This window comes from Lathamus discolor, chromosome 13, assembly GCF_037157495.1.
Source record: "Lathamus discolor isolate bLatDis1 chromosome 13, bLatDis1.hap1, whole genome shotgun sequence".
NCBI lineage: Eukaryota > Metazoa > Chordata > Aves > Psittaciformes > Psittacidae > Lathamus > Lathamus discolor.
This window is the reverse complement of record NC_088896.1, coordinates 2,682,662-2,704,778: the sequence shown is the minus strand read 5'-3', so window position 1 is coordinate 2,704,778 and position 22,117 is coordinate 2,682,662. Positions and strand designations below refer to the sequence as shown.

The following is a 22,117-nucleotide window of genomic DNA, read 5'->3' as shown; positions in this document are numbered from 1 at the left end:
TCCAACAGTTCCATGTCCTTGTTATGTTGAGGACACCAGCACTGCACACAGTGCTCCAGGTGAGGTCTCATGAGAGCAGAGTAGAGGGGCAGGATCACCTCCTTTGAGGTGTTAGTCTGCAGTGTTAGCCTGCAGTTAGCTCCCCTGCTAACCTTCTCCAGGCCAAATGAACCTAATTTCCTTCACATCTCCTCATGTGACATGTGCTCTGTCTCCGCCGGACAGATACCAGGGGCTTTTGTTGGGTCCTCTCCTGTATGTCAGCATACAACTGAGGGTGTGTGTGTCCCAAAACTGAACACAGTATTGCAGATACAGCTTCACCAGAGCCAGGCAGAAGGGAACAACCACATCCCTCCAGCAGCTTTCTGGCTGCTTACTAATGCAGTCAAATGGCTGTTTAGCGTTCTTACTGCAGGAGGCGTTGCTGACACGTCCAACTTGTTTTCCACTAGAACCCCAAGGCTTCTTCTGCAGGACTGCACCCTAGCAGTCAGTCTCTGCTCTACACTAATGCATGGAGTTTTATCCCAGGTTGAAAATATAAAGAGGTTTCATTATTTCATAGAATTAAAACAAATGTATGATGTGAATTAGGCCAAATTTATCACGTGATTAAAAAAAGTCAAACCCCCAAGTCCTCCTGTGCTTGGTCTGTCTGCTAATACGAGTAAGGAGCAATGGTGGCACATGGGGGCCCAGTTTCATACCTGAGAAATCTCAGTTTTCTGGAAAGCGTTTTTACAGCTGTACAAGGTCTGGTGCTGGTCACAGACATAAGCAAAGGGGCTGCAACTTTCAGCACAATTTACCCTTTTCCTAGCAAAAGGCCCTGCAGGCTTGAAAGAGAATCTTGTAGGCCACTGGAATGATTCCCACTTCCATCCGTTCCCCCAGGACCTCAAAGGAGGAGCAGGCATCATGCCTAGAAGGGATGAGCTCTGTGTGTTCATGGTGTGTTTTTAAATCAGCATTTTAATCCTGCTTCTGACTTCACAGGCAAATGAGTAAGAGTTATTCTTGGTACACATTGAGGAAGGACACAGCTCCCGTTCTCTTAATGAACGTATTTATTTATTATTAATTATTATTTATTATCTCTAAAGAGTCTGCCCTTTTTTATTTTTTAAGTGTATCTCACACTACCTCTGGTTCAATCAGAGCAAAAATAATATATTTCTTGTTCTTATTTCAGTTTTCTTGCAGCTTTCTGCAAAGGCTGCAAGAGTTTTTTCAGGGGAATATTTTTTTTCCCCTTTCTTATTTTCCAGAAACTGTCTACTGCTCTTCAGAATGCTAATAGGCACCTGCATATCTTACAAATTCAGTGGCAAGAACTAAGCTGATAGATAGTGAACTCCAAAATCTCAGAGCTGGGAATAGTCTAGAGTTTCCCACTGGAACTGCTTGGCACAGACCTGTGTTCAAGTTCTTGCCAGTCTCTGGAGTCTCAATGCTTCTCTCCTGTCTTAGTCTCTCTCTCTATGGAGATACTTAGCTGAACAGTGAGCAGTTTTTGAAGAGCAGATGAAGTGGGTGTTTGCTGTTGTTTTCACAATTATAGCTAAGTTAAAGGCATGGAGTGTTTTTATTGTTGCTGTTGTTGGGTTTTGGCTGTTTTTTGGTCCATCAGCCTAAGAGCAATTTAAGCCTTTGTCTGAGCATTGTTCGAACCATCAGATTGGGCAGTTGCACTTTGGCCCTGCGCAGAGATGGCAACTAGCATAGGTATAGACTGACTCTTTAACCTTCACCGTGCCTCTTCTGTGTCTCTCCCAGAGCTGTCTTGAGTGAGCAAGGTGAAATGTTCTGTAGTCACAAAAGGAAGCCAGTGATGCTAATATATGTCCTAAACACATAACAAGGTGCTTTAATGAAATATTCCTGTAGAGAGGTGATCACACAAAATGATACTTCCTACTGCTGGCCAGCATGCCAAGAAAAAGCCAGTGCTGGTTCATGCGTAGTGCATGTGCACCTGGTCATTCCAGTGCCTCTCCCTTCCTCGTATACTGGGACAAGCAAAGGACTCTGAGGGGTCTATAGATCTTATGGCAACTACAAAGTGCATCTAAAAGCTTCTGAGAGTGCAAAGAAATTTTCAGACAAAGGCTTTTCTTTCAGCTTCATAAATATTTTTGCAGCTATCATCATACAAAGAAAAAATAGCTTTCCAAACCTGCAGAGCAACACTGCCATGTCTCTCATTGTTTCAGTTTTTCTTCCTTTATGGACAAGTAAGAGTACTGAGAACAGGTTTGTGATTAACAAAAGAGTAAACCCTGCTAATCTACTGATCTGTCTGCTAGTATTGTGCTTATCACAGCACTGTTTTTTGGCTGGGGCAGATATGGTCCTAATGTGTGCAGCTGTGCAAACTGTATCGTCATGTGCAAGTGTGGGCAGGACCTGCCAGTTTGAGGGGGTTGGACACAATGGTAATTCAAGTCACGGACTGCTGTGTTTGTGAAAGGGCTGTCCATATCCATCTCTGACAACAGAAAATGCCATGGTGAAGAACATGCAAGCTAGAGCCACTGATGGCAGGTAGCCATGGAGCAAGGATAAAGAAACAATAAGATTCTTTTTGTCAGTTTGACAGGCAGTGATGGCAGATCACCATCTGATGGGGCATTAGTGGGCAAAACATCAGAGCTGTGACTGGCACAAAGGACCCTGAATGCAAACAGCAGGATGACCAGTCAGGAGGCACATGGGTTACAGCCAGCAGTGATGACAGGGTATAAAACACAAGAGGATAATGAAAGAAACCCGGAACGCAACGTACCAGAACAACTGATGTAGATGAACACACAAGAGAAAGGAATGACATGGAAGGAAGAAGCATTGAGAGGATGTGAACAGCAGGCCATGGAGTGCTGTGTGTGCTCTGGAGGAGGCAGGAATCTTGGCAGGGTGAGCTGCTGGTGCATGAGGATGGCACTTGTGCCTGAATCATAGAATCACAGAATAATTTTGGTTGGAAGGGACCTTCAAAGCTCATCCAGTCCAACCCCCCTGCAATGAGCAGGGACATCTGCAACTGGATCAGGTTGCCCAGAAACACATCCAGCCTGGCCTTGAATGTCATCCACCAGCTCTCTGTGCAACCTACTCCAGTGTTTTACTATCCTCATTGAAGACAAACATGAGACTGAGGAGAATGGCCAGAGGCACAGGCCTTGTAGCGCCTAGCTGAACATGAACACCTGGCAAAGGCCATCTCCTGCAGACAGCAAGCATTCAGACATTGTAAGATGAAATATCTGAAGCTGTTAATGTGCTCCACAGCGTTTTTGCTTTTCAGAAAAATTCAGTTTTTTCACTTAGACAGTGATGAGCAGCTCAGTAGAGCCCCATGCCGAGCAATGCAGCCAGAGCATGCACTCCCCTTGTTGCATGAGGGAGGCCCCTGCACAGCAGGGAGGGCTCCCAGGCAAGGGGCCTCGCAGTGGTGCTTGAGGGCAAGAGCCCAAACCCTGGCTGGTGTCACAGAGGGGAGAAGCCTGGAGGTGCCAGAGAGCTTACCAGCACAGGGCCTCCCTGGTGGGCTCCTAGGACTCTGCCCTCTACTCTGCTCTTGTAAGACCCTACCTGGGGCACTGTGTGCAGTTCTGGGGTCCCCAACATAACAAGGACATGGAGCTGTTGGAACAAGTCCAGAGGAGGCCACAAGGATGATCAGCGGCTGGAGCAAGTCCCACATGAAGACAGGCTGAGAACACTGGGGCTGTTCAGTCTGGAGAAGAGAAGCTGTGTGGAGACCTCAGAGCAGCTTCCAGTGTCTGAAGGGGGCAAGGGGTGATGGGTTCAAACTCAAACAGGGGAAGTTCAGGTTAGATGTAAGGCAGAAGCTCTTCCCTGTGAGGGTGCTGAGGCGCTGGCACAGGGTGCCCAGAGAAGCTGTGGCTGCCCCATCCCTGGCAGTGCTCAAGGCCAGGTTGGACACAGGGGCTTGGAGCAAGCTGCTCCAGTGGAAGGGCTGGAACTGTATGGGCTTTAATGTCCCTTCCAACACAAACCGTTCTGTGATTCTATGACAGGGGGAGGGCTCGGCCATGTCCCCGCTGCCCCGAGTCCAGCGAGGGCCGCGCCGCTACTTCAGGCCGCCCGTCCCCTGTCCCGTGCCATGCCGCAGACCTCGCCCGCAGCCGGCCCCAACGCGGCACTGCAGCGCCCCCTGCCGGCGCACCCTGGGCAGCGCTTCCGCTGGCTGCTGGCGGCGGCGGCCTGGGCGCTGCAGGACGGGAGCCCCAGGCGCGGCCGCGGGCTCTGAGGGACTGCGGGGCTGAGCTGGTGCACACCCTCCCCCCGTTGGAGCAGAGCCCCTCCACACCCCCTGCATGGGGCGGATTCCTCCCCGTGTTCCCCCGTCCCGCATGGAGCAGATCCCGCGCACGCTGTCCGGAGCGGATGCCCTCTTCCCTCCCTTCCACAGGGACAAGGCGCCCATGCAGCACACGCGCAGGCGGTGTGGGCTGCGCATCCCCAGCCGTTCCTTCCACTTGTGGCAGAGCCTTGCACACATGGGCTGTCTGGAGGAGACGCTTTCTCCAAGGACGGCAGAGGCGGAAGAGCCGAGCAGTTCAAGTCACAGCTATTGTGGAGAGATCTGTTCTGTAGTTCCCTGATCTAACTCTTTGCTTCCCTCAGGCATGAAAGTTGACACTGTGGAGAGCAACTGAGGAGTGTGTTCCCAGTGCCCTGGGAATCCTTCTCCCTGCTAGGACATACCTTGGACTTTGGCAACCACGGCCGTACCTGCTACATCCATTCACAAACACTGTCAATCTCATGATAAATTGATGCATCACCTAGGTTTCTTTTTATTTTCTACACCTTCTATTTAGGATTGGTTAAATATGACCAGGCCAGTCGTTATTATGTATAACTATTATGTTATAACATAATAGCTATGACTATTCATGAAACTAACACCTAGTGAATTACATGAAGCAAATAAGGAGTATCTCTTGTTAGATGTGCAGAAGTCAGCACAGCCTGCTGCAGCTCTGGTCAGGGACATCATTTCTCTAATTTCTAAAAGAAAAAAAGAAAAAGGAAGACAATGTAGAGATTATTTGAGCAATTGGATCATTGGTGGGGTTGCATCAGTTGCATCATAGCCTGTGGCTATTGCAAATGTTCTGCTGTATTACTTCCAAAGAACCAGTACCTCTTAATTGTGCTGAAAAGACCTGGACTCTTAGAGTTGATCATATGTGGTCAGTCTTTTGGGAGGCACCAAAAGGACTGTCAAACCACACCGGTTTTGAGTAAGAGCCCATTTCTGGCTTTAAGAGGAAACTAGTGCAAGAGTGGAAGGAGTAAAGCTGTGCCTGGAGGTGTTTGGTCAGAGATCTTTGCAGCCCTCCTCTGCAGCCCTCTGACTCACCTGGCCTTCACGATTTTTGGCTCGTAACTTGTTAACCTGACATTCAGCAATATCAGCTCGTTCTTCAGCCCCTTCCAGCTCGTGCTGGGTCTTGCGGTATCGTGAGAGAACAGCATTTGCCTGTTCTTCCTGGAAGTCATGCAGTACCATCAGTGACATGGACACAAAGTGACATTGCCCTGTTATCATTAACTGAACACCTTATGGCTGCACCCCAATAACATCCTCTACCTCAGAGGTACATCCCTGCCCTGCCAGCACTCCGTCCATTTCTATCTAGTGCTGTCAACAGCATGAGCACTCAGCTGGGGTCAGAACAATTAGTCCTGATCAGTTCCAGATGGGAAAGTTGGTTAGTGTGGCTTCAAAAGTGCAACAGCTCTAGGGTAATTACAGCTGTGGCTGCTCAGTTGTGAGCTGTAAGTTTTCATGAGGTGAGGGATATCCAAAGGCAGTGACCATTGCTGCCCTGTCAACTGAGTAGTCAATTATTTGAATGAATTGGGAGCCCAGGCCTTCTGGAAATCTCCACCCAGAGCCTACAAAGATTTAAGAAGAGTCTGGCACTCACAGCTTCCTCAGCCTGTTTCTTGTATGCTTTCACTTTTAACTGCAGCTTGTCCACCAGGTCCTGGAGCCGGAGAATATTTTTCTTATCCTCCTCAGACTGTGGGAAGTGAAAATCATGTTGGCTTCGGAAGACAGACAGGAGTGATGCACATAAGGGGGCAGAGGATTTGAATTACCTGGTAAGTGAGCTCCTTCAGCCTTCGTTCATATTTGTGAGCACCTTTCAGGGACTCAGTTCCTCGTTTCTGTTCAGCATCAAGCTCATTTTCTAACTCACTGACCTGAAACACAGTACCATGGTGAAGGCAGCAAGCTGCCAGGAATGGTTGCTGATCCTGCTGTAGGAACCTGGGAACCAAGGTTCTGTGGACTAAGTCTCTAGAGAAAGTGCCAATGCAGGGCAGTTTTCTGGAGCTGCTCCTTGGGTCTAGACTAGCTAAAAACTGCTCACCATTCTGTATTAGTAGTGACAGTCTGTGTGAATGCATAGTTATATATAGAAGGAACTTTGCTGTGCATACCTGGGACATTTATAATCAAAATTAGGCTTGAATCTGCCAGAAAAGAGGAAACTGAAACAGGGAAGTGTCATTGTTCACAAGGTAAATGGGGAAAATTTGTTTAATTTGTAATCTTTTCAGTCCAGCTTATCCTCATGAATAGTCCTTAACAAGCTCCCACAGCGCTGTGCCTCTTCTGCAGCGTATGTGAATCAAATTTGGACATCAAAGTTTTTACTTCTGTGTGGATACTTCCTTTCAAAGCCAATAGCACCTAATTCCCAGTCAGTTGTGCTATATCTTGGAGCAGTTAAGAAGCGCAACAGGCAGGTCAGGCAAATGGTCCATCTAGCCCAATGCTCTGCCTCTGGGAGTGACAGCAGGGGGACTATTGAGGGACAGCCTGGAAACTTCGCTGCTATCTACTCACCTCACACTTCCACAGCTTCCACAGTCATTAGATTGGTAGTGTAAGGTGGCATATCTATGCCTGTTCCCTTAAGTATGTGTATAAACCTGCTGATTTCTAATCCCTTTTTGAACCTTCTACCCACTCTTTCTACAGCCTCCCATGCAGCAGGTTCCAGAATTTTGCTGCCCACTCTGTGAAGTACTTCCTTTTATTTATTTTAAACTGACCTCCAGGTGAAGGTGTCCTGATCTGCATCATGTGTCCTTACTTCACATATTGTGTGTTTTGGTGAAAACCATTCAGAATATGTCTTGGTCCCTGCTGACAGGATTCTGTAAAGTCTCATAGCATCCCCCTCAGCCATCTCCTCTCCAAACAGAAGAGTTCTAGCCTTGTTTGTCTCTCCTCATAAGGCTCAACCCACTCAGCTGCCATTCCCTGGATGCTTCTCTGTCAGGTCCTTGAGTTGCAGAGACCAGGACTGCACATTATGTGTTAAATATAGTGGCAAGTGATGCTCTCTGTCTTGTTCTCTACCTTTCCTATTGAAGCAATTTTATTTTCTCTTTTCTGGTTTTGTTTCTACTGCACATTGCACAAAAAGTTTGAGGCCTGTCATGGATAAGATTGAGATCTCCTGACTGAGCTGCAATTGCCAGATCAAAGTTCATCCACAGGTTAAGTATGTTTTAAGTTATTTTTCCCTATATGTCTATCCTGATGTTTATCTGCCATATTTGCCCACTCAGTTTTTATGAAGCTGTTCTTAAGTTCCTCACCCACAGTGCAGTGTTTGACTACTCAAAATAACTCTCGTCAAATCTGCTGGAGATACCTGGGGTTGTCCCTGTTGTAACCTTTCTAAGAAGTCCCAGCAACCAAGGGCCCACTCAGGAAATTGACCTTAGTCTACTCTAGTCTTCAGCGTACCCTCGCCTCTAGTTTCTGGAGTTGCTTCTTTCCACCCTTTAGTGCCAACTGCTCAGCCTCATCCAGACGGAGCTGCAGGTCCTTCACTGTCTGGTCCAGGCTCTTCTTCATCCTCTCCAGGTGGGCGCTGGTGTCCTGCTCTTTTTTCAGCTCTTCTGCCATCATGGCTGCCTGAGGAGAGCAAAGGATCAAAGCCGTTTTGGAGCTGGAGACAGGGAGAGAATGCATCCATCATCAGTAATGAAAAGAGCCCCCAACTCACATCTGTGATGGCCTTCTTGGCCTTCTCTTCAGCATTGCGGGCTTCCTGGACAGTATCCTCCATCTCACCCTGAATTTGGGCAATGTCTGCTTCCAGCTTCTTCTTGGTGTTGATCAAACTGGTGTTCTATTGAAGAGCATCAACATGATCATTTTCTTTTTGTTACCTTGTGATGTTATATCAAGCATATTGCATAAATATTGTTTTTTAATGTAAATTGCACCATCAGGTCACATTGGATTCTGTTCTAAAGGATCTGCTGTCGCAGCTGTTAGTTTCTCAGCTGTGATGTGCTTCCTTATTTCAAGAACATCCTCCATAAAGTCTTTCCTCACAGATTTTCAGTCAACAGAGAAGAAATTTAGACTTATAAAGATAAAAGATGTAATATTTCTTTACAGTTTTCAATCTCGTGGCAGTAAAACTTTTAAATGGTGATACAGAATGCTTATAATGACAGTGTTAAATTCTGTCAGTAATTGTATTGGTGTATTCCTATTTTGTTTGTGATCAACCTGACTTTGACTTTACAGTCTTAAAAGTAAACCTGAAACCTGTTAAACTCAATTGAGTTGTAGGGTAAGAACCTCGCATATCTCTCTGAAATTTACTACTTTTAAGGTATCTGCACTGTAGTCTAGTGAAATTCATACCTGCAGCTGAAAAAAGTCACACTTAATATTTGTTATCCGCAGAGTGAAAATTACAGTGTATTTTACAAGTGTTATAGTTCAGCCAGTCTTCAGTTATTTTATCTGTGTGGAGAAAAGGTATAAATACTAAATATATTTCTGCACTGACCTGGGTATGGAGGAGCTGAACTCTCTCGCTTGCATCCATCAGTTCCTGCTCAGCCACCTTTCTCGTCCGCTCCGTCTGCTCCAGGGCTGCCCGTAGCTCCTCAACTTCAGCTTGCAACAGGTTTGCTCTGCGCTCCACCATGGCCACCTGCTCCTTCAGGTCTTCCTGTGCCCTGAGAGCATCATCCAAGTGTATCTGGGTATCCTGGAAAGAAAGACAAGAAAGGCTATGGAGTATATTTTCCTATTTTCACATAGTTATAGATCTGATAGAATTGTACAACAGGGAAATACTTATCTTATTCATAAACCAGTGAGCACCTGTTTTGTTGTGCTGTACCTTGAGCACTCCCTGTGTGTTTTTCAGGTTCTTCTGTGCCTCAGCAGCCACACGATTGGCATGGCTGAGCTGGATCTCCATTTCATTCAGGTCTCCCTCCATCTTCTTCTTCAGCCGCAGGGCTTCATTCCTGCTCCTGATCTCAGCATCCAGGGTGCTCTGCATGGACTCCGCAACTTTGAGGTGGTTTCTTTTAATCTGGTCCATCTCCTCATCTTTCTCTGCTACCTTCCTGTCAATCTCAGCTTTGACCTGGTTGAGCTCAAGTTGGAGGCGCAGGATCTTCCCCTCCTTATGATCCAGGGAAGCCTGAAAAAAAAGAAGTTAATATTTGTTAATTATATAAATACCATTGTCAGTCACTTTACATGAACTATTCTCTTGAAGAATAATATATAGCAGGAGGTCTGAGACTGCAGGAAAGGTTGTTGTGTACCCAAAGATTTAATGATGTCCAAAATTCCCTCTTTCCTGTGTGTGGTATATACGAAAAAAATTATATGCTCTATGCATAGAATTTCAGAAACCGTATCTGAGGTTGCTAAACTGTGAGTGATAAATGATCAGTGAACAATTAAGAACAGAAGGCTGCACCTCAGCTTCCTCCAGTGAGGCTTGGAGCTCAGATTTCTCCTGCTCAATCTGCTTCTTGACTTTCTCCAGCTCATGAATCGCTTTTCCTCCCTCGGCAATCTGCTCCGTGAGGTCGGAGATCTCCTCTGTGGGAACAAGGACCAATGGCATGGTCGGCCACAGAGCAGAATGGGAAGGGCCCTCACACACCGTGACAGGCATCTTTGCCCACCTGCAGGCACAGACCCATGGGAAGCAGTGGGTACTGGTGGGTGCTCAGAAAGCCCTGCCAGCAGCAGAGGGCCAGGCACTTACGCTGCAAGTTCTTGTTCTCGCGCTTGAGCGTTTCCAAGTGGTCCAAGGACTCCTCGTAGGCATTCTTCATCTTAAACAGCTCTGTGCTGAGAGAGCGGGCCTCCTTCTGGGAGGCTTCCAGCTCAGCCTGGGTTTCCTCATACTTCTGCTTCCATTCTGCCAGGATCTGAAGAGAAACGGGGTGTCAGTACGGTTGTGACAATGAGGAGGGGATGCTCTGCCCAGGAGTCCCCAGTCTGGAGCCCAAAAGACCTTGTCAAAGTTCTTCTGCTTCTTATCCAGAGCTGCACAGGCAGCATTGGATCTCTCCACATCAATCATCAGGTCCTCCACTTCATTCTGCAGCCTCTGCTTTGTCTTTTCCAGGGAGGCACATTTGGCATTGACAGCTTCAACATGTTCCTCTGCATCTTGCAGGCGCTGTGCCAGCTTCTTCCTGGAAGGTGGTAAGCACAGGTCCAGGTGAGGAAGCAAACAGGAGCCTCTGTTGTGCAGCCAGTATATTTTTCAGAGGAGCACTTGCACCCAATTGGTTGTGTGTGATCCCCATTTATACAGAGGTGTAGGATCTCTCCCAGCCAGCCACTGTATTTCTATGTCTGAATCCTGGGCTGCAGGAATTCATGCTCTACTGTTCACACTGTTACTCACATCAGCATGTCTCTGCTATTCTGCATCTGAACAGCTTTGCTGATTCTGCTTTCCCCCTATGCACCTGTTCTCAGTTATATTCTCTCACTTCCTGCCAGCCCTTCCTAAAGCAGAGAATTGACTTCTTCTTCCTGACAATATCACAGTGGTCTCCTCAAATTTCCATCCTCAGTCTCTGCCAGCCCTGCCCAGCTTCCCCACGTACTTGGCCTCCTCCAGCTCCTCCATGCGCTGAATGGCGTCTGTCTCATATTTGGTTCTCCACTGGGCCACTTTGCTGTTGGCCTTGGACAGGGCACGCTGCAGCTCCCCCTTGGCTTCCTGCTCCTCCTCATATTGTTCCCGGAGCAAGTCACAGTCGTGACGAGCAGACTGCAAGGCGTGGGCCAGCGCATTCTTGGCCTGTGGGAAAGAATTTTAGGATGGCAGTGAATAGAAACACCCTTGTAAATCTGGCTGAAGTATTCATGGGTGCTGGATTATACTATTGTGAGAATGATGGCAAGGTACTGAAGGAGAAAGGAAGATCTGGGAACCTGCAGAAGAACTAATGACTAGGCTGTAGGGAAGGTAGAGCAAAGCTAGTATGAGAACAGTTGACTGCATTACCCAAGTGGTTTTTTTCTCCCTCATGTTCATTCTGTGATTTCATATGTATCTGAAGCCCCTCCTGGACAGGAGAAATCCAATGGAGAAGACTGGGAAGCTTTCTCACCTTGATCTCTTCCTCTAGGTGCCTCTTGAGCTCCTCAATCTGTTGGGTGGAAGCCTGCTTGCCTCTTGACAGCTGAGAAATCAGAGCATCTTTCTCCTCCACCTGGCACGAGTATTCACCTGAGAGAGGTCAGATGAGTGAAGGAGCCTTTTTATGACTTACTGAAAAGTGCTAACCTTGATAATTAAATGCATATAAAAATATTTGGAGTTTAACATAATTTTATTTCTTACATGGAATTCTAATTGCTTATACCTATCCGTATCTCTGAGAATGCCAAAGTATTTATCTTGGAGGCCAGAAATGGGATACATCATGCCCTTTTTCCAATATCTGACTAGTCTTAATGTATATTTGCATTAAGTCCCATCAAGCCTCAAGCTTTCAGAATTAGTACTGTACTGTGTGTGTGCTATATCACTGTCCTGTCCTGAATGTCTCTGGGAAGAAGGATGAAGTCTAGGTTATGAAGTAGATGAATTCTTCTTTGAAACTTCAGCCATAGAATTATAGAACAGTCCCATTTGGAAGAGACCTTTCATGGGAAAGAGCACCTAGATATGGTTATGTGGCACCCTCTCCAGTCAGGTCTTGGAAACCTCCAGTGATCAGACTCTACCACACCCCTGTGAAGGTTGTTCCAGCCACTGTTTGATCCAGTCCATGTTACTGGTCCTGCTTCAGGATGTCTGTATCTCTCTGGTATGGGTAGCCTAGCACAGGCAGCACCCCACATGGCCCTTCACCTGTGCCAAGCAGGGAGGAGGATCACCCCTTTTAACCTGCTGTCAACACTTCTCCTGCATCTTGAGATTCTGTTGCCTGCATCTGTCACAAGAGCACATTTCTGGTTAATGTTCAACTGTGGTTCCAGCAAGACTCCATGATTCTTCTGACCCTCTCTTTTTTTAAAGCCTCAAGTCATATCATGTGATGTCTTTTTTAAAGCCTCATTTTCTCTTGAACACCGTCCACAAATGTCTTACCAGATTCTGTTTGCAGCCGTGCTCTCTGAGCACTAATGTCGTTAATTGTGCACTGTTGTTCCTCCTCCTTTGTCTTAATCTCACTGAGCTGATCTTCTAGGGAGCGACACATCTTCTCCAGATTTGCCTGTTTTCATGAAAAACAGAATGAAAGATGATTGGTGGTCCAACACATAACGGGCTCAAACTGAAACAGGGGCAGTTCAGGTTAGATACAAGGCAGAAGTTCATTACTGTGAGGTCGGTGAGACATTGGGAATGGGTTGCCCGTGGAAGTTGTGATTGCTCCATTCCTGGCAATGTTCAAGGCCAGGTTGGACAGACCCTTGGGTGATATGGTCAAGTGTGAGGTGTCCTGTCTATGACAGAGGAGTTGGAACTAGATGATCTTAAGGTCCTTTCCAATCCAAACCTTTCTATGATTCTATGAAATATCTAGAGCGTATTTGTGTACCTTGGCTTTGGAGACAGACTCCATGTTACTGGTCAAGTCGTCGATCTCCATCTTCAGCTCACTCTTCTCTTTCTCCAGCTTCTGCTTCACTCGCTGCAGGTTGTCGATCTGCTCCCCAAGCTCAGCGGTGCTGTCCGCGTGCTTCTTGCGCAGGGCAGCAGCCGTGGCTTCGTGCTGCAGCGTGGCCTCTTCGAGGTCACGACGCATCTTCTGGAACTCGGCCTCACGCTTCTTGTTCATCTCGATCTGAGCTGCTGTAGCCCCTCCTGCTTCTTCCAGGCGCTCGCTGATCTCCTCCAGCTCCCTTGAGAGGTCAGACCGATGCTTCTCTGCTTTTGCCCGAGAGGCTCGCTCTGCCTCAATTTCCTCCTCCAGTTCCTCTGTTCGAACCTGTGAAAGTTAATCGGTTAAATGAAGACTTCTGTATGGACAGATATGAAATTAACATTAAGGAAGAAGGAGTGAACATTCGCATCCACTTATATCAGCATAAAGAGAGAAGCACCACTAGAAATTTCACTGAATTATATTCTAGGACATGTAATATTTGGTTTTAGAGCAACAGTGAATGCAATATCTGGTATTTCATGTTATGTTATAGCTCGGGATGGATTCACTTTGTTAAGAAAGATCTAGTATTGAACTTTTCTGAAGAAATCGGGGATGTGTCACTGGAAAATGTAAAGGAAATCAAGTTTGTTAGAGATTTCCTGAAGGTCAAGCCAAAACAGAACAGTTTCTTCTCACTATCAGCAAACAAAATGGAAGGAACCTTGAGATGACCAACCACGGGATAATAGCACTGAAAAGAATTTTCTTCCTGGCTCTGCATTTAGAATGTGATCTCTGTCCTGATCGTGACAGATTATGTCACATTCTATTTTTTTAATTATAAAAGTAATTCTCAGTGGCTTCACTACTGTTATAACTCAGTATCTGATCCATTTTCAAAGCCTGCCACAATCTTTACTTAAGATGTTTCTTACGTAGTTATGTGTGATTAGAGGCCAGAGTTCCTGTAGAAGCGCCCTGAGATGGGAACAACACCCAGAGTCCATGTTAACTACTTTATTCATGTGTAGGAAAATATTTTTGTAGAACAGTCTGAGAATAAACATCAATTAATTCTAAGGAAAATGTGCTTAGCTACCAAGAAATCAAGAACTCTCATACTCTACCTGAAGCTCCTTAATTTTCTTTTGCAGCTGAGAACTATGAGCCTGCTCATCTTTTATACTGCCTTGCAACTGTCTGATTTCAAAATCCTTTCTGTTAAAGAACAAGAATGCAAATTCAATATGGTTACAATTAAATACGAATTTTACAATTCAGAGCATAAAAAGCCAGTGCTATACTTTTTTAGTCTGTCATCCATCTGTTGCTTGTCATTTTCTAGATCCATGATGGAATCCTGAGACATTTTCAGATCTCCCTCTAGTTTCCTTTTTGCCCTCTCAAGGTCCATTCTCAGTTTCTTCTCTTCTTCCAGAGAACTTTCAAGCTAAAACACATAAAACGTACTGTGAAACACATAATTCTACTTTGAAAGTAACTATTATTGATTAAAAATTGATGAATAGTAGAAACAGATCCTGTGTAAATTTCTCATCTCCACCTGTGTTACACTCTTACTGCGAGATTAAAACTGCCATTGTGATCTGATTTTGGACATTAAGCTGTCCACAGCTTGGCTGTGCACAGTTGAGATGCAAGTTTCTGAAAAATACAGAAATTTAAGTTTTCCAGTGGCTTCAGTCCCTAAAATATAGACAAATTTCCAGTGTCCATAACTTCCTAGAGTATATCCATACTGCACAGTAAGAGACCACAAGTAACTGCATCAAACCAGACTGCTACATATGTAGTGGTCCAGCTAATTGATTAAAAGAGGCACAAAAGTCTACAATGCTGAAATATCCAGTGATGAACGTAGTTTACATGTCCAGGGGAAGGTAGAAGATGTCCTGGATTCCACAGTACTCTGTCAACTGGCAATGGTTTATTAGCTGAAAGTATTAGGGTTGGCTTGGCTGCTTTAGGTGTTACTTATACTCCCAACTACAGATTTCTAGACTCTTCTAATCTGTCAATACATCCACCTACAAAACCCCAAAACTTTTCCTTACATCATCTACTTGTTGCTCCAGTTTGGTCTTGGTTTTGTTGAGTGCTGTGACTTTGTCTTCCTCAACTTGCAAGTCATCCAGTGTCTGATGGTGGGCTTCCTGGAGGGCCTTTTTCTCCTTAGTGAGTTTACAAATATTTTCATCCAGAGCTGCCATTTCTTCAGTAAGATTCTTAACCTGTTAGACATCCATACCATGAGGGGGTGCCTTGAGACATGACAGACCAAGAGCACAGAGAGTACATCCTTGCAAAATCTTTCATGGATGTAGTCAAAATGCTCTCAACAGAAGGTCTCTTATCATTCATGGTGAGTGTAGCAACAAGTGTTATGCTTAACAGTCACACATCTCTGGTCCTGCAGTGGTAGGAATTCTTGCTTTAGTTGTTTTTGACTACCAGCTCTCTCCTGCTGAATTCTGTAGTGGAACATGTGCTAGATCTTCACCTGCCTCTGCAAGCTTTTCCCACTGGGATTTACAAAAGACCTTGGAGTTGCTCTTGCTGAAAATATGTATTTTCTGCATGTGATGTATTTGCCAGGTAAACAGGTGTAAATTCTCAGCAAGTGAGGTTCTTTATAAAGATACTATCATGTGCTAAGCATAACCAAAGATAAGAAATACATGAAGTTTTCTATAAAAGTGAAACAAATACAACAAAGATGTGACATGACAAAGAGCCTTATGCCCTTGGAACAGGTAATCACAGATTTAGGGCAGGAGCTTCTAAGCAGGCTGCCGGACATAGCAGCTCTGCCAGCTTTATCTTGGAAACTTATTCCTTGTACTTCAATGGGGCACTGCATACCAGCAACCTTATCCCAAACACATCAGGTGCTGTGCATTAGCCTGCCTGACCCTTGCTTCCCATTTGTCTCATTTGGGTGGGAAAGCCTGACAGCTGGAATAAGGAAAGTCCACTCTGCTAAGTGCTTTAGCTATGTGGCCCTGATACCTGATTAAGACACTCCCTCATCCTAACACACAGCACCAGCTAGATTTCTTCTGAGCATTAGTTTACAAATATCCAGCATAACTGTAATTGCAAACTTAAGATCCAGTATTGTTCTCAGTGATGGCAGTGAAGGGAACCTCAATGTTGTAATTAGATCTCTTCTAGTATTAGTTTCCACAGCAGTGGACACTCACCATAGATGTGGGCTTTTGAGTTCTAACATACATATCTCAATATATATCTCAATTCTGTCTCTTCACATTGGTTGTTGAGATGTAAGTGAAGAGACCTGTGCTTTTACTGCTTGTTAAATGAATTAATGACTGCCTGATAGAGACCATCCATGCTACACTGACAGTCTGAACCTTAGAAGTCAGGAAGAACTCTCATCGTATTGTCAAGTCAATGGAAAGGTTATCCATCCTAGCTGAGACGTGGTCTTCTTCAATATAAGAGAATTATAAGAAAACATTTGACATCTGCAAAATCAGTTCTCCTCAATGCATGTTAGAAAGGACCAACATAGCCATTCTGTGCTGGGCTACTCATAAGCATACTAATCATCCATTTGTGTCTCACAAGAGACATAAGTATAGTGGTTCTTTATGACTGCAAATAGCCAAATACAGAAATACTCTGTCAAGCACCATAACAAACTTTCAACTCTTTTTGAACTGTCACAGAAAACATATTTTTTCTAAGAGGAAGTTATAATTTTCACAGATTTCCTGTCACAGGTAATTAAGTGGCAATATGTCTCTCCTATGCCTTGGGCACATATCACTTCCTTTTGGAGAACTTAGGAATGACTGCAACTTTCCACAAAACTGAAAACTGTCTGGAGAATAATAATTCCCTGATTCCTCTGTCACCTTATTCTCTGTTGCATGCTTCTCCTTTTCCACTTTGGCCAGAGTCAGTTCAAGATCATCAATATCTTTCTTCAGCCCAGAGCACTCATCTTCAAGTTTCCTTTTCTTTGCTGTCAGGTCAGCATTTGTCGCTTCTTCGTCCTCCATTCTTTCACTTATTTCTTTAATTTTAGCTTCCAGCTGGATTTTATTTTTGGTGAGTCCTCTACATTGCTCTTCAGCATCAGCTAGATTTTCACTCACCTGTTGGAACATAATAAAGGCATGTTGTATTTATCATAAAAATGACAAAAGGCAACACACACTGTTCAAGTGCCATCACTGGGAAATTAATTACACAAGTCAGGGTAAAATTTCCAATGCAAATAGGACGGTAATGCAAGCAATCTAACCATGAGGAAATTGTCCTGCTCGGTCATGGCTGTTAAAATGGACCATAATCCCATGGCAGAGATACTTCCTTTCAGCTGGTCAGCTGAATACAATACCATGCAATAGACTCACAGTGTTCAGTCATAACAAGGATCCTGCAAGGAATCAGTGAGATAAAAAGCTGTGGATTTCATCAAGCATAATGTTAGATGTGGATTTCCAAGTCATCTTTCATAGAATGTTGGATGATACTGTCTTCAATAAGCTCCTCCAACTCTAATGACATAAGTCAGACTCCCCCCAAACTTCTTCCACTTTATTCACATGAGGCTAACCTAGCTCCCATCATTCTCTAACCTCTTGCTCAGCCAAGCTCAACCTAAACTGTAGAGTATGTCTTTTACTAGAACTAACATTTTAAGACATGGTTAACAGGTAAAATTTTGTCTAAATTCTTTCTACTATGACTTATTCTAGGCAGAATACCAGAGAAAGTATCTGCTGCCTCCCAAAAGACTTATGGCTGAAAGCCATCACTGCAGTAACTGAAGACAGTATGTTTCACTCTCTCTGAGATTCTGACTGAAACCCATAGTGCACTGGAAATCATGACTATAATCATGGAAATCTTCTGGGGACAAACTTGGAGAAGTTGGTGCTTGAGGTATCTTTCAGGTAGGGTTGATAGAAATTTCTCCAGGAAAATAGCAAGAAGACAGGAAGGACTCTTCTAGTACTCAAACAATGAAAGACTGAGTCAAGAGTCAGACAACATACTTGAGGGCAATAATCATACCTTAGGAGTTCTTTTATGTTCAAAAATCTGAGTGCTTTGAAAGGCATCATAACCTGAAAGTTATTTAACGTAGTTAAACTCGGTCTTCTCAGTTGCAGGGTTTTTTTTGGCTTGCCATCCAGGAAGGGTTTAATAAAGTGAAGTCCCAAATGCTTGCAAACTAGATGGGTTCTGGAGAGCAAAGCATTAAGTACCAAGAAGGGCACAAAGAATCTCAGGTTAAGTTGAAGTTCTGAAGAAAGATTCAGGTAATGAACTTGATCTTCATCAGGCACAGTTACAGCCTCAGTGCTTGAAACAATACAAGATCAATTTGGTGGCCTTCTATGGCTATGTAGCCCCATCTGTGGGGCTGCAGAACTGATGGACAGGGGCAGAGCAGTGGATGTCATCTACCTGGACTTGTACAAAGCGTTCGACACTGCCCACCATGACATCGGAGAGACATCAATTTGATAGATGGACCACTAGTTGGATAAAGAACTGGCTGGATGGCCACATGCAAACAGTTATGGTCAATGGCTTAATGTCCAGTTGGAAAACAGTAACTAGTGGTGTCCCTCAGGGACTGGTGTTGGAACTGGTCTTGTTCAACATCTTTGTCAGTGACATGGACAGAGTTGTTGAGTGCGCCCTCAACAAGTTTGCCGATGACACCAAGCTGTGTGGTTCGGTTGATACACTGGAGGGAAGGAATGCCATCCAGAGGGATCTCGACATGCTTGTGAGGTGGGCTGATGATGCCAGCCTCATGAAGTTTAACCAGGTCAAGTGCAAGGTCCTACAGCTGCATTGGGGCAATCCAGGTACAGCTACAGGTTGGGTGGAGAAGAAATTCTGAGCAGCCCTGAGGAGAAGGACTTGGGATTGTTGGTTGATGAGAAACTGAACATGAGCCGGCTTCAGTGTGGTCTCGCAGCCCAGAAAGCCAACTGTATTCTGGACTGCATCGAAAGGAGCGTGACCAGCAGGTCGAAGGAGGTGATCCTGCCTCTGTACTCTGCTCTTGTGAGACCTCGCTTGGAGTATTGTGTGCAGTTCTGGTGTCCTCAACATAAAAAGGACATGGAACTGTTGGAACAAGTCCAGAGGAGGGTCACGAGAATGATCAGGGGACTGGAGCACCTCCTGTATGAAGACAGGCTGAGAAAGTTGATGCTGTTCAGCCTGGAGAAGAGAAGCTGCGTGGAGACCTCAGAGCAGCTTCCAGTATCTGAAAGGGGCCTATAAGGATGCTGGGGAGGGATTCTTCATTAGGGACTGTAGTGACAGGACAAGGGGTAACGGGATCAAACTTAAACAAGGGAAGTTTAGATTGGATATAAGGAGGAAGTTCTTTACTGTGAGGGTGGTGAGGCATTGGAGTATGTTGCCCAGGGGCGTTGTGAATGCTCCATCCCTGGTGGTGTTCAAGGCCAGGTGGGACAGAGCCTTGGGTGAGATGGTTTAGTGTGAGGTGTCCCTGCCCGTGGCAGGGGGGTTGGAACTAGATTATCTTAAGGTCCTTTCCAACCACAACTACTCTATGATTCTAAGACTCTTTCAAAACCCAACTGGTTCAAAAGCACAGGGAAACAAGTGACAGTTCTACTTGCACCAGACTGTCCTTGGCCATGCAATATCCTTTAAACCTTTTAAAACCTGACAGTATTCCTATCTTGTGTAATTTCTGACTTGTCTCAGCAGTATTCCTGAGAAAAGCATCAGTTTTTGTTCTACAGTTTCAGTTCTGTCTGTGACAGAAAAGCACCCCTGTTGTGGCTCCTTGCTATAATGGTCAGCATATGTGGAAACAGCTTGTATTTCATCTAGAATCAGACTCCATTGTTAGGAGCACACTGTATATATTGTGGGACATCTGATTCTTCCCCTGGTGATTGCTTAATAATGAAGTGGGGTTACATGGGCACCCAGTCAGAATCTCCTGTATTCCTACTGGTAGCAATGTTTCATATGTGCTTTGTACACATTTTATTTAGGTGTAATGACAAGACCAGATAAAAGCAGTAGAGAATCCAGCCCTTTTACGTGTCTGTTTGTGAAGGACCATGGAAAAGGGAAGGGAAAGCAGAATAAGAAGTGGGTAAAACTAAAAATTGAGGTTACTCACCGACTGAACATAAAGTTGCAGGTCATTTTTCTCTTGCACCAGGGTCACCATTTTCTCCTCCAGCTCTTTCCTTATTGCCTCAGACTTTGCAAGCTCTTCCTTGGTTTTCTCAAATTCCTCTTTCATGTTGGCTATCTCCTTCTCAGATTCTGCCTTCTTCATCAGGGGTTTAATCATGGTCAAAAGCTTCATCCAGGGCCAGTGCCTGATAGTCAGGAATGCACGAATATTGTCCTGGATGGTATAAATGGATTCTCTGAAAATACATGAGAACACAGTTTATGAGGATGGTAAGACTTGGGTTAGAAACATTCTGATTACTGGCTAGACAGCATCATCTTTTGCCTCAAGGAACTTTTGCATGAAATTTTTTTCTTCATCTCTATTAATAAAAGAGTCATTTCTAGGCCCTTGATTGCAGAATGGCTGGTTCAGTAGCATGAACAATAACTATGTCTGGATATAAGAGGGAGAAATACTCCAAAGCAGACAAACTTCTCTGGCACGTTACCTGGGAATCTCTGAGACTTTCCTTAGTCTTAAAGAAAGTTCAAGTGCTCAGGTAAATACCAGAATGAAAACTGACATCCTTGCCATGTATTGCTGCTGAAACCTGGGAGTTACTGTCAGTTGTGGTAACAGCAGCTTGATGCTTTTCAGGTCACTCAAAATAGCAAATACCATATTAGAAATATATAAATTATACTTTGGAATGCAAAGGGGTGTTGTTGATGCCCATAGTTCAAAGGGAAGTTAGACAATTCCTCGCAGAAAAATCCAGTAAGAGTTATTGAGTTCTTAGAAACTATACCTGACTCAGGAAGCCCCTGAGCTAGATATATACTGCATAGTATTACAAACAAAAGCAGCTGGTTGGCAGAGCACCCTATGCATTTATGCAATTCTTGTTCCCCCTAAAGCTTTCGCTTGTCAACATTTGAGAAAGTTTGCTTGGCTCACCCATTGCTGCCACTCCTACACTATAAATTTTGCATGATTCATTCAATTTCAAAGGGAGAGAGCTGAAAATGGGAATTGAATCCTGGATGATTGAAAGTATGGAAGTACCTTCTTTGTACAAGCTAGAATTTTTCATTGTAGATGATGGAATTGTGAAAGAAAATGAATGAGAAGGACAGCAGAGATTGATCATATGCATTCCTTACAAAACACAATGTGATCCAGTGAAATTATCAGACAACATGTTTAAACCAGGCAGACCTCAGCTGGCTTAGATGGCTGTCTCTGTCACAGGTTAAGTGCATTCCTGGAGAAAAATTTCACTGTTAAATACTAAATATCGTGGTCCAGCTGCACGGTCCAATTGCTTAATAACCACTGCCAGAATTTGGAAGGCTGTGACAAGGAAACTGTTTGGGCTTGCTCTTTTCCCCCTGGTCTTTCTAGGGGTCCCTCCTGAGAGCAGGTTTTTGCATCAGACAGTATACTGCATTTCTGGACTTTTGGTCTGACACAGCATGATTGTTAGTATTTTCTTATATTACCTTTTTCCACCCATTGTTTTGTATTTTTTTCTCATGAGGAACCCTCTGCAGATAGCTTGTATACTGGTGATGACGCTTGCAACCTTACAATCTCTCATCTCTTCCAGGACTCCCAAGAGACCTGCCTTGAAGAAAACCTAGAACATAAAAGAGTGTCAAATATTTTGAGGCTTGGGAAGCTGATGCAAGGTAGTACAAGGCAGTTTTGGGAAAATGCCTGCAGAGTAAAGGTTAAACAGCTAAAGAAATTTTGTGTTGGTATTATAGTATTCATATCCTCAGTGTTCCTGTGACTCATGACAAGTTACTCTATGTATGATCTAATCACATTATTGCTGTGTTATTTGATGCCTGTTCCAGTGTAGGCTGTAGAAGATTTAGCTCATCAGTAGTTATTAAAACAAAAAGTTAACTTTCAACTTAGTACTGTATCTTACTCTGTCTCTTTGCTATACTCTACGCTTCTATGTCAGGCTCA

The 22,117-nt window shown here is 44.6% G+C and overlaps 1 protein-coding gene and 1 long non-coding RNA gene across 5 annotated transcripts in view; one reads left to right on the top strand and one right to left on the bottom strand.

Annotated features, from left to right (window-relative positions):
* Nucleotides 1-4,963: 4,963 nt before the first annotated feature.
* Nucleotides 4,964-22,117, bottom strand: part of LOC136021498 (myosin-1B-like) — a 32,434-nt gene continuing 15,280 nt past the window's right edge. Inside the window, exons 20-40 of the mRNA XM_065693803.1 lie at nt 21,640-21,776; nt 20,135-20,390; nt 16,857-17,099; nt 15,030-15,206; nt 14,259-14,404; nt 14,082-14,172; nt 12,904-13,293; nt 12,450-12,576; nt 11,464-11,582; nt 10,954-11,150; nt 10,350-10,533; nt 10,098-10,263; nt 9,804-9,928; nt 9,210-9,518; nt 8,871-9,074; nt 8,070-8,195; nt 7,808-7,978; nt 6,142-6,246; nt 5,967-6,062; nt 5,396-5,524; nt 4,964-5,040 (exon numbers count right to left, since the gene is read on the bottom strand). Of these exons, the coding sequence (XP_065549875.1) occupies nt 5,026-5,040; nt 5,396-5,524; nt 5,967-6,062; nt 6,142-6,246; nt 7,808-7,978; nt 8,070-8,195; nt 8,871-9,074; nt 9,210-9,518; nt 9,804-9,928; nt 10,098-10,263; nt 10,350-10,533; nt 10,954-11,150; nt 11,464-11,582; nt 12,450-12,576; nt 12,904-13,293; nt 14,082-14,172; nt 14,259-14,404; nt 15,030-15,206; nt 16,857-17,099; nt 20,135-20,390; nt 21,640-21,776 (3,513 nt within the window). The 3' untranslated portion in view covers nt 4,964-5,025. The remainder of the gene's footprint in view (nt 5,041-5,395; nt 5,525-5,966; nt 6,063-6,141; nt 6,247-7,807; nt 7,979-8,069; nt 8,196-8,870; nt 9,075-9,209; nt 9,519-9,803; nt 9,929-10,097; nt 10,264-10,349; nt 10,534-10,953; nt 11,151-11,463; nt 11,583-12,449; nt 12,577-12,903; nt 13,294-14,081; nt 14,173-14,258; nt 14,405-15,029; nt 15,207-16,856; nt 17,100-20,134; nt 20,391-21,639; nt 21,777-22,117) is intronic.
* LOC136021501 (uncharacterized) lies at nt 5,776-22,008 on the top strand. Of its 4 annotated transcripts, XR_010615794.1 has the most exons (6): nt 5,776-5,829; nt 6,012-6,144; nt 7,482-7,554; nt 11,482-11,591; nt 17,706-17,903; nt 21,747-22,008. It is a non-coding gene; the product is annotated as an uncharacterized LOC136021501 (long non-coding RNA). The 4 variants fall into 4 exon arrangements; XR_010615793.1 differs by lacking the exon at nt 17,706-17,903 and having other exon boundaries at nt 21,747-22,005; XR_010615792.1 differs by lacking the exons at nt 17,706-17,903; nt 21,747-22,008 and having other exon boundaries at nt 11,482-11,666.